General features: G+C 35.7%; 1 protein-coding gene across 3 annotated transcripts in view; it reads right to left on the reverse strand.

Annotated features, from left to right (window-relative positions):
* The window catches only part of LOC150097647 (uncharacterized), a 219,192-nt gene that overhangs the window by 36,388 nt on the left and 170,480 nt on the right, over positions 1 to 12,324 (reverse strand). For all 3 annotated transcript variants that reach the window (XM_090407258.1, XM_090407257.1, XM_090407259.1), the window contains one exon: positions 4,766 to 5,008. In XM_090407258.1, coding sequence (XP_090263384.1) covers positions 4,766 to 5,008 — 243 coding nt within the window. The remainder of the gene's footprint in view (positions 1 to 4,765; positions 5,009 to 12,324) is intronic.

A 12,324-nucleotide genomic window follows, 5' to 3' on the forward strand; every position in this document is an offset into this window, starting at 1 on the left:
TCATATTGTAGAGTTCAATGAACTGAAAGAAGTCAACTACAAAAACAGGTAAATTAAAATCTGAAGATAAAAAGTATAGAAATAGCTCATACTAAAGCTGAAGTTAAACATATAAGAATGATTTGTAGTATCTTTGAATCTATGGTTTCATGTAACTCCTTTCAAATTACCTATTTGAAGGAGAGTTTCTTAAACCAAGCCTACCCCAACAATTAATAAACTGTCAACTTGACAGTCAAAATAAGAGCTGCCATCTTTCAAGATAAAATAAATATTCCCTTATAGTAAAATTTTAGAATTTCCATACATAAAAAAATATACATCATCTTCATCCTTTCAGGGATTTAAGAACAATGGCTCAGAAAAAGTTCCTCTAGTCGGCGATTAGATTCGAACACCTTTCGTCATGTAGTCAAGCGCTGTAGAGTGCAAACGCCACTACTGAGCTACACAGGCTATGTGAAAGCTTATAAATTTAGAAAATAATAATAATATTGTAATAACTGCCTTTGTCTTCTGTTCCTGTATTTGAAGCCATAAAATGCAACTCATTACAGTAAACTCATCGAGACTATAGTGAAACGATGCCACAATGAATTGATAGCTTCATATAGCAAGTATTTTTGTTATTGTTAATGATGACTGTAAGCCATAAATATTAAAATAGTTTTATTGTTCATACACAGATATTTTCACTTGAAGTGAAAATTGGCAAAATGATTTGTGTTAAGTATATGGAATAAGATAATTTTTATATTATAACAGTTTTCCATGAAAATACATCACTAAAATAGTTCAAAAATGTAAATATTCTACAATAAAATTATGCTACCAACATCTTACTAATGTTGAAGAACTGTAAAAATAAACAATCTTGATGCATGTGTTATATGTATATATACACCACCATTTGAGTATGTTAAATTAAGAACAATAAACAAGTATGAAAACTATGTACATAGTTTCCATATTTATACTGTGCTATGTACATAGTATATTCTAAAATTATTACAATATGTAATTCAAAAAATAATAAAAAGGTTTATGATTATTACTGGCATTCCTTTTGCAACATCAAAAACGATCTACTCCTAACTCAAATAATATTAAATTGGTCTGTAGTTCTGATTTTTAATTCCATATTATACGAGGATGCTGTTAAATCGATGCTTTTCGATGTTTTTTGCTTAATTAGTTGTTTACTTAAATCTATCCTTTCTTACCTAAAACCTTATACAATCAAATCCTACCGGCTGCTCTATTGTTATATATTTACCTTTCGTTATTTATTCTTTCTTCTCTTACTTTAATCTTATTCTTATATCTAGGATTGTTTCCTCTTCGGATACTGGAAAATTTATATTTTTGCTGTGCCAGCCAGTATCCTATAGTAGAAAAGATCCTTACTCAGGGAGACAATACTAGATTCTTAGCTTTCTTACACAATATCTTATTTAAACTGCCATATAGATTCAAATTATTGCAGTCGTGACCTAAATCTATATTTATATTCACTCTCTAAATCCTTCCCGCCAAAATAGGTTCAATTTTTATAAGTGGTAAGTTGGAATCGTAATCAATCATGACTCAGGTTCAGGTAAATATAACATGTTTATTGGAATATCTAAAACACAATACAAAATTCATACACTCAATTATGCTCAATACTAAATAAAACTCGAACTAAGAGATTAACACTTTCTAAATTAATTAAATCTTATAAAGCATGCTAAACACAGTAACTGCATATTGGGATAGATAGCAGATGATATGAAGTTAAGCTAAATACCTTTCAATAGTATTACTCGCAAGAGAAAACTAACAAACATTCTAATGTTACTGAGACTAAATTCTACTATTCTTATCGCATCAAGTTAATCCTATCACATACAGATTTACAAAAGATCTCTTCCAAACAATTCTTCTTACTCTCAAAGGAGGTTAACTTTCTAAATAGAGACTGTCCACAGAGTTCTTTAGAATACAGTTCTTAATTTCACATTCGTAAACAATCTTCTCTCTTCTAATGAACTTTCACACAAAATTAGAGTAATTGCACCTTACTGACCTTTTTCCGCATCATTCTGCACCACATGTATGTCTGGATACTTCTCATCTATTGGCTATCCATACGCCAACATAGGGGTTATGCTATCTTCATTCCTTTTACTGAAAACGGACTCAAATCTTTGCGTTTCAGGAATAACTCAATGGGACTTTTCAGTGACGGCTTGATTCTGCTAGGACTGGAATTTTTACCTTCAGCTTTGCATAGAATCCTACTTCATTTTAAGAACGCTTGCAGTCCGACATCTTATCACACACTTCACCCCCCCCCTTACGCGAAACTGCCCACTAACTTCTGAACCACCAAAAGAGGAAAACGTTACGACCCTAGAGAGAGTCCTTCGATATGGGCTCAAACCCTTATATTCTTCTATAGAGCGACCTCTTTTCTCAGTCCCCTTTTTGCACATGGCCCTTATCTTTTCACCCCTTTGGGTTCATCCTTCGCTTTTACGACGCTGTTATACTTGGATTCACAGAATACATGGCAACGTAATTTTCCGAGTAAGCTATAGCTGCTAGCATTACGCTGTACACGTGTAGCTTTATGCCTTCCAGGAATTATTACTTAGCAACTTTTTAGATGACTCACAGTAAATTTTACATAGCTTAAGTGAGGCTTAAATTTAAATCAGATTATCTCTCTTTTTAGACATCCTTTAAAATGAAATCTTAATATAATCACCACAGCTTAAATATAAGGTACTTAAAATAAAGAATACAAATTTTACATAAAGTGAAGAAGTTTCACTTTTAATTACAGCTGATGTGCAGGTATTTCTCTTTGTCAGCAAGTTTTATATGTTAGATTCCATGAATGATTTCTTTCCAAGATTCCTTAGGATCTAACAATGGTCTGAAAAGTTCTCGGCCTAACAATGTAAAAACAAATTTATAATTTCAAAATTATTTTTATTTTTCAACATAATCTCCCTTAAGGCTAATACATTTATTCCAGTGATTCTCCAGGGCCATTATCCCATCCCTGTAGTGGTTCTCGGTAAGATCTGCAAAATACCCCTCTACAGCTGCAATCATCTCTTGATTTGAAGAGAAATGGTGACCAGTGAGTAAGATTTTTAGTTTTGGGAAGAGACAGAAGTCAGAGGGAGCCAAATCTGGGGAATAGGGTGAATGTTCCAACAATTCATAGTGCAGGTCCCTTAATTTTCCCATTGCCAAAAGACTTCTGTGGGTAGGTAGTCCTGATGAAAGATGATGTTTTTCTTCAAACCAGGTCTTTTTTCACAAATTTTTTCATCTAGTCTGGTTAAAAGATCGGAATAATATTCCCTGGTTATTGTTTTAACATTTTCAAGATAATTAACAAACATAATGCCTACTGATGGAACCAAAACACCCTTTCCTGCTGATAGAAACAACTTTGTCTTCTTTGGTGCTGAACAACTGGCTTCTGTCCACTGTTTTGAGTGCTGTTTGGATTCTGGTGTGTAATGGTGAATCCAAGTCTCATCCATAGTAATAAATCGATGCACAAAATCAGTTTTATTCTTGTTAAAATGCTCCAAGCACTGTTCAGAGATTTTCATGCAAGTGTGTTTTTGATCTGTTGTGAGCAAGTGCAGCACCCATCTTGCGCAAAGCTTTTTCATATGCAATTCTTCATGCAAAATATATCCTACACGTTCTTTTGAAATGCCTATCGTCTGAGCAATTTCACATACTTTGACTTGCCGGTCATCCAATACCATATTGTGCACTTGATCAATGATTTCTGATATTGTTACACTTGTTTTTGGACGTCCTTCACGTGGATCATCTTCAAGGCTGGTATGGCCACATTTAAACTCGGCAGCCCATTTCTTAATTGTTGAATATGAAGGAGAAGAGTGCCCATAAACTTTTATGAACTTGAAATGAATTTCTTTTGGTGTTAAACCTTCTTTTACAAAGAATTTTATCCATTTCAAAGTATACAGACAACACTTTTGCTTCAGACAGCTGTATAAAACAAACTACTTGATAGAATGACTTGCAATTTCATATGGATGCTTATGACAGATATACCTACTTAGAAAAAAAAATCTCTTGCTGATAGTGTTACCATCTATGGCCGAGAACTTTTCAGGCCACCCTTGTAAAAGATTCTCTCATTCCTTAGCTCATTTTATAATTCACTTTCATTCGTGGTCTCTTTAATTTTTAATTTATTTTTGCAATGCTTTTTTTCTTCCTGTTAATTTAAAATTCTTGGGATCCATAAAAATTCATTTCACTCATGCAGTTCTAAAAACTACATTTATTTAAAGTAAGCTGAAACAAAACTTATTAAATGAACAAAAGAGATCAATAATTTCAAACAGACTACAAAAACAACTGGAAGATATTCATAAATTGTGATAGTTGTGGGGATGATGAATGATTGAAATGACATTCATTTGGTGATGATTAAACTGAATCAAAGTATTTTTCGGTTTGTACCTAATCAAAATGCCTCATGAAAGACTGTTTTAAAATGTGATTTTTAATTGGCTGTGTGGCTCAGACTGATTAGTGTAAATCATCTTAAAATTCATTTGAAACATCTTCAGCATACTGTTACAGAGTATTAAAATATACAGTAACTTACTGTATGTTTTTATTCAATTGTAGTTATGAAGTTTAACTAACATAAATGAATTTCTCAAATGCATTCTATAAATACTTCTAGAAATTATGTGAAATTTAAAGATCTTACCCTTAAAATATCCACATTTAATAATTCAAGATTTACATTATCTGGTTTAGTAATTAACTGATGAAGGATGGAACCCTGTTGATCGGGAAGATTATAAATATCACATTCTCCTTGACCACGGCTAACTCTCAACAGATAAGTCTCCATCCTACCAAGTTCTACAATAAGTTGCCCTGTAACTCCAGCTATATCCTTAAGCACAAAGTAATTCAACAGTTCTGGTAGCCTATTATGTAAGTATTCCTAAAAAAAAAATAAAACAAACACATTTTTAGGTTTTAAGGCAATCAAAATTCAATTAAGTAATGGATAATATTTTTAGAAAAAACTGAATTACTTTAATGTAGGAATTAAAAAAAAAGGTTTCGACAGGAAACATTTGCTATAACCAATTTCCTTTAAAACAGCACTGGTATCCAAGGCCTTCAGCCAGGATTTTGTTATGCTGTGTGAGTTTCCTATAGTCAGAGTCAACTGATTACAATAAACAACTACAACATTGGTGCACAATGATTACACAAGCTAAGAAGAAGAATAATGATGATGAATGCCATGATAGCTAGACTGTGTATATGAATGTATGGGATAAATTCGAAAACAGAAGAGAACTATAATAAGTCAAAAGGCTATTTTACTGGCGACATAAGTTAAGTTAAAGGGAGATGGTAAATCCCGTTTTATTTTATAGCCGGGTACGAAACTTGGATCGAAATCCATCGAATCCATAGAGTTTCATGCTGAAAAAACTATCGGCGAGCCCAAGTGTAAGTGATCACTTGGGTAGTACAACACCAGGGCAACTCCAAGCAAAGGTGGAGCAAGCTCCGTCACTAACCTTAATATTCTCTCATAATGTAAAACACAGTTCCTAAGAGATGTATAATATACTGTTTTTACATTATGAGAAGAGGTCACTACCCAGACTGGTTTCAACCTTTTTTTGAGGTCTCATCAGTGAATAGGTAGACCTGGAATATCAAGGTTTTAAGTGAACCGAACTTACATATACCTCTACTATAGAATTGCTGAACTGGTGTACTCCTATATTGTTATTACTACTATAATAAGCCAAAAGGTTATTTTACCGGCGACATAAGTTAAGTTTAAAGGGAGATGATAAATCCCGTTTTATTTTATATTTTTTTGGCATGAAACTCTGTGGATTCGATGGATTTCGATCCGAATTTCGTACCCGGCTATAAAATAAAACGGGATTTACCATCTCTCTTTAAACAGAAGAGAACTGTTTGCTGGATATGGTCTGCATTTGAGTGAAGCAGTAGTGTGAAGCTGGGTATATTGTTACTGAGAGAAGAAAAATGTGATGGGTTCAAGAAGGGACACAGCACTGAGTTCAGCGACAGATCGAAGATGTGCTGCTCTGAACCTCAATCACTGCTCCGACCTGTCCTACAGGTGTTCGAAGTCAGGACTCTGCACAGGCCAGGGCAGTCATTTAACACCCATCTCTTCATATCATTCCATAACAACTACAGCTTTGTGGTATGGAACACTGTAATCTTGATAGTAACATGGGTCTGTTCCATAAAAACTCTAATGTAGGCAGCACCTGATTATCCAGAATATCAAGGTACTGAGCTGCCTTCATGGAACCATGGACAACAACCAGTGGTTCCACTCGAAACCAGCTGAATGCACCCCACACCATTACTCCTCTGCCACCAAACTTTACTGTGGGTACAACACACTGTAGTAACAAGCGTTCACCAGGTTTGCCTCCACACCCTGCCATTGGACTGGAAACAGGTGAACGTTGATTCATCGCTCCAGAGTACCATTTTCCACTGGTTAATTGTCCAGTTCACACCAGGCCAGACAAGCCACTGCTATTCCGTGGAAATCTGGAAAATGAAGTTTTTTTCGTACAGTATTAATGCTCACCATGGTGTTATGGCACTCTAGACCACATCATGAATGGTCTGTGCTGATTGTAGTTGGTTTTTGCACGGTGCCTGTTTTTAATACCCTTCTGTCCCTGTCAGTCATTTTTGGCAGCTATCGTGGGTGTTTCCCTGCACTAGTGATGCCAGAATGGCTCTGTTTGTTGATCACATCACCAACCGTTTGGATGCTCCAGTTGAGAGGCAATGGCATGTATGGAAATACCATCAATGTGACAGCCTGCAATGACACTTCTCTTGAAGTCACTCAGTTCATGTCATGCCATACCACCTGAATTCAACTGCTACGATGTAATACTGTTTCCTTTTTTTTTTATGTTGTACCCATACACGAGAGGTTGGATGATCAACCTATAGCACATTAGTACCGTGTATGGGTAGTGGGTTGGGAGAGGAGGAACTTGTTTACAATTGACTTAAATGACTGTAAATTCTATCCCTTATGAAATACAGCAGCTAGGAGACTGCTGTTCCACTATCTGTACGAGGGTTGCTTGAAAAGTTTGATATAAAAATAAGCTAAACACATTTTTTTGGAACAAATCACCTTTATTTCTCAACATAGTCTCCATCAATGTCTACACATTTGGTCCAATAAGTTTCCAATTTTTTCATCCCATCTAAAAAGTAGGATTTGTCAAATTGTGCAAAATAGTCATTGACAGTCTTGATGACATCCTCATTTGAAGAAAATTTTTTCCCATCAAGCCACATTTTTAAGTTTGAGAACAAGAAGTCACACGGGGCCAAGTCCGGAGAATACGGTGGATGTCGAACCAATTAGAACCTCAATTCGTGCAATTTTGTCATTGCACGAATGGTGCATTGTCTTGATGAAAGAGCTCTTTTTTTGTGCACCAATCTTGGCCGTTTTTTTCTTCAGTTCTTTTAAAGGTCCAACAATGATGCATAATAGACTCCTGTTATTGTCTTACCCTTTTCCAAATAGTCTGTCATGATAATTCCTTGGGAATCTCAAAAAACAGTGGCCATCACCTTCCCAGCTGACAAAACAGTCTTCACTTTTTTTGGTGCTCTTTCACCAAGCATTGTCCACTGTTTTGACTGCTGCTTGGACACAGGTGTGTAGTGGTGGATCCAAGTTTCATTTACAGTCATGAATCAATGCAAAAAATCCTGAAAATTGCGATTAAACATCGCCAAACACTGCGTTGAAATGTCTTTTCGCATGTGTTTTTGATCGACAGTCAACAAAATCACGCACACAGCTTTTTCATGTGCAATTTTTCGTGCAGGATATTATACATCCGTGATTGTACATCACATTTTATGTTATTAACAATCCTGGAATATTCCATAACTTCAAATAACAGGGGTGTTTGGACAATTGTTGATATTGTGTGTGTATGTGTGTGTGTATACATACATATATATATATATATATACACATATATACACATGCAAAAAAAAAAAAGTTACTATTTTTAATTAATAAGGATAAGACTTTTCCAAATTTTTGGTATGGAAACACAGTCATTATGGTTCAAATTTGAAATGACATCTATTTAAAAGACAGATCCTTGGCGAGAATATTGTGGTCAGTGTCAACCCCATGCTGTGCTAGACCAGAACTTTTTTTTTAAATAGAGGATATAGCTGATGTTCCTACAGTCTCTTCTCAATGGAATGCCCTGTTCATCCAAAGCATGGGAGAAAATAGAAGGAAAGACTGGAAGGGAGAAGGAAAATGTTCATCCTTGATAACAGAAAAGCATGTATTTCTCTTGAACAACTATTCAAATGAAATACACACTGTTGAAAGTTTTTTTTCACTTGGTTATACTATAAATTAAAGATGCCAAGAAGTTATACTGTTGATTCAATCCTTTATCCAAGTGTAATAAACAAAGTTTACACATGTTAAGTACCGTCATGACTCGACTACTTGTATACAGATGGCAATGACTTCACACCAATTGCCTTAGTATCCCATCATGCAAAGCACACCCTCCCTTTCAGACATGCATAATGATGCTAAGCATTAAGACTTTATTATATTCAACCCCTGATATAGAAAAGAGAAAGACTGATAAAGAAAGCTGCAGTAATAAAGGAACCATGTGACAGAAGGTCTTACCTCACTGTGCGAATGATTTCATTGGTTTTAATAACCCAGCTGATAACATTATTAAAGAAATCAGCACAATTGGAAAAGAACTTGGAATAATGAACTGGATAATGAAGACAAGAGAAACTTGCTTGATTCCCATTCACAACAGTTAAGCAAGAATGATCTCCTTCAACTAGAAGAACAGCATGCACATGAAGAAGATAAGGAGTGCAAACAAGAAGAGAATGTTACACCTAAGAAGCTAACTGCAATAGAACTTGAGTTAGTTTTCAATCACATTGAGCATGATAAGGAAATTTTGTTTGATGCATGATTCTGATATGGAACGAAGCTTCGAAGTCCACCGAAATCTTGATAAAGCAGTCGCCAGCTATCGCAAATTGCATGACAAGATGAAAAAGTCGAGCACTATTCAAACATCTTTACTTAATTATTTTGTAAAAAAGTAGCTCAATTAAATGTTTGGATACTAAATAAAAATTTAAGCAATTGATTTTTATTAACTTTGACAATTTTTCCTCTAATATAGATTATACATAATTTTTTTTTCAAATTTATGCTAACTGATGGATGAATTATAATTATTCCTATTGTTTATTGTATTCACTTAGTGCGCATTAATTGATGGATTAATTAATTGCATTAAGCAAGGTTTTCCTGTACTCTAAACTCAGTGAGTGATCCCAAAGGATCACTACTAAACTCATCACTAATGTCCTAAATTGCTCCAGGACAGGAAACTCATTGACAGGCAAAAACCAGCCACTGAGCAGAACCTCTCTACTCCATGGAAGCAAGCCACCATCAATTGGAACCAAGCCCAGAAGAGACACCAAGGTTGAAGTAATGCAGAAGTCATATATTTCCCATATACAAGTAGTGAAGAGGTGCATCGCCTTATTATTAATTACTTTGGATCGAAGATAGATGGAAGTTTTTTCACTTGGTTATACTATAAATTAAAGATTCCAAAAAATTATATTATTGGTTTCACGTGGCTCTCACTGTTTCAAATCTGTCCATTATTCGCATTGTACTTTGTATTCGCTTACTGTTGGTGAATGATGATGACCTGTAATTTTCAGGTGAAATATATGGCCTTAGAATAAACATTATTAACTCCTTTCCTTGCATTATTATGTGAATTGAAGAAACCATACTCTGGCATGTTTGGAGTATCATTAGGTAAAATCTCACACTATGAGATGACGTTCATCTTTTAGTGTGAGAATATGCTACTACCACCACCACTACCACCACCCGGTTTAGTGGAAGCTCAATTGGCTTGAAAAAGTTCATGTGTGGTATCTAGAGCAGAATCTTCAGATTATCTAACCGATAGTGCATCACTAATACCCTAACATAGGTTTACAACCTTTTGTAGGCAGGATTGTAATTAAAAAAAAAATGATATTATAATTATGTTACTGTATTGGTTTTGTGCGCATAAGATGTTTTAATAGTGCTCGACTTTTTCATCTTGTCATGCAATTTGCAATAGCTGGCGACTACTTTATCAAGATTCTGGTGGACTTCGAAGCTTCATTCCATATTAGTAATACAAAAAAAGTAGATACTTAGAACCCTAAGTGAGGAACAAAATATGATTAACTCAGATTTCACCATCTGAACTCAACGCTTCCATAAACCTAGAAAATCTGCAGGCCTTGATGATGTCTGTAATGAACAGATTAAACATTTTAGAATCAGGACTAAAGAGTGGTTACTAAACCTATACAACACTTGCCTCAGAACCCTAAGGATACCAACTATCTGGAGGCATGCCAAAGTGGTGGCCTTTCTGAAACCATGGAAAACTCCAACAGAAGAAAAAATTACGGACCTATATCACTACTCAGCAACCTCTTTAAACTCTATGAACGATTAATTTTGAATAGGCTACAACCCCTAATTGAACCCCATCTTATTGCTGAGCAGGCTAGCTTTAGACCAGGCAAATCCTGCACATCACAAATTCTCAACCTCATATATAGAAAATTGTTATGAGCAAAAACTAACCACAGGAGCAGTCTTTTAGACCTATAGCTGCAGCATATGATACCATAAACCATCTCACACTCAGAAATAAAATATACAGAATAACTAGAGACTATTGCCTTTCCTCTGATCCAATCACTCTTAGAAAACATGCTTTTATGTCGACCTGGGGGATAGGAAGAGCCGCTGACACCTCCAAAAAAATGCCCCCCCCCCCAGGGAAGTGTGTTATTACCATTACTTTTCAACATCTACATCAATGATCTCTCCATCTTTCCAGGAACTAGAAATGTTATCTATGCTGATGACCTTGCTATAGCTACTCAATCAAAAAATTTCAAGTCCATTGAAACTACGCTATCACTTGCCTTAAATAGTCTAACCACATACTATACCAGCAATCAACTAAAACCAAACCCCTTGAAAACCCAGACTGGCCTTTTCCACCTTAACAATAAGGAAGCCATTGTAGGAAGCTACAAATTTCTTGGGAAGGCTCTAAAATAGAACATTCCTGGAACCCAATCCTCGGTGTGACGCTCGATCGCACCCTCTCATATAAAACCCACATAGAAAAAACAAAGGCAAAAGTGAATGCAAGAAACAATATACTAAGAAGGCTTACCTCCTCCAAATAGGGTGCAGACCATAGCCTTGGCCCTTTGCTATTCTTCTGCTGAATACGCCTGCCCAGTATGGTCCAGATCCTGCCATGATGAAAAACTTGATTCTGCATGGAATGAAAGCTGCCGCTTAATTACAGGATGCCTGAAACTAACACCACTAAAAGACCTGTATACTTTGGCTGGCATTGCACTCCCTCCAATTCGAAGATCTGCATTCTCAGCTTATGAAAGAAGCACAGACAAATGAATGATGAACGCCACCCACTATTTGGCCAGACTGCAGTGCCCCAAAGACTAAGACCCCGACATAGCTTCCTGGCAACTGTTGAACCACCTAAAAACCTCCCAGAGATGAGACTTCAACAATGGCTTGCACTATATCCTGAAAATAATACTGGTATTCCAACAGCCGAACATCTTCTTCGTGGTGCCCACTTGGACTGGAATACTTGGAAAAGCCTCAACAGACTTCGAGCGACAGGACTGCAAACAAAACCTCATCAAATGGGGCTACCTCACTGGCCCAGACAATTGCGAGTGTGGGACAACCCAGTCCATGGAACACCTTCTTTCTTGTCCCTTTCTTCCACCACCTTGCACAAAAGAGGACCTTATATCCTGCACAGAAAAAGCAGTTGATTGTGCAAGATACTGGAGGAACATCTGATCATATTGATTGTATATAAGTTATCTATAGTTTCCTTTTTTTTCATATTTAATTATTATTTCTCTGCATAATTCATCTACCAAATCTAAGCTAATCTCATTGTAATGTATCCTAATTTGTTTTAAATCATGTTGTACCACTTACTTACTACTGTACCATTTGTTTTTGGATACGAAATAAATAAATAAATTGCGTATTTACTATCTTCTAGATCAGTGTTTCTAAAGTGGTGTTCTGTGAAGTGCAATTTGGGT

This window comes from Typopeltis vanoorti, chromosome 17 (genome assembly GCF_054136105.1).
Source record: "Typopeltis vanoorti isolate ZY-2024b chromosome 17, IOZ_Tvanoo_1.0, whole genome shotgun sequence".
Taxonomy (NCBI): Eukaryota; Metazoa; Arthropoda; class Arachnida; order Uropygi; family Thelyphonidae; genus Typopeltis; species Typopeltis vanoorti.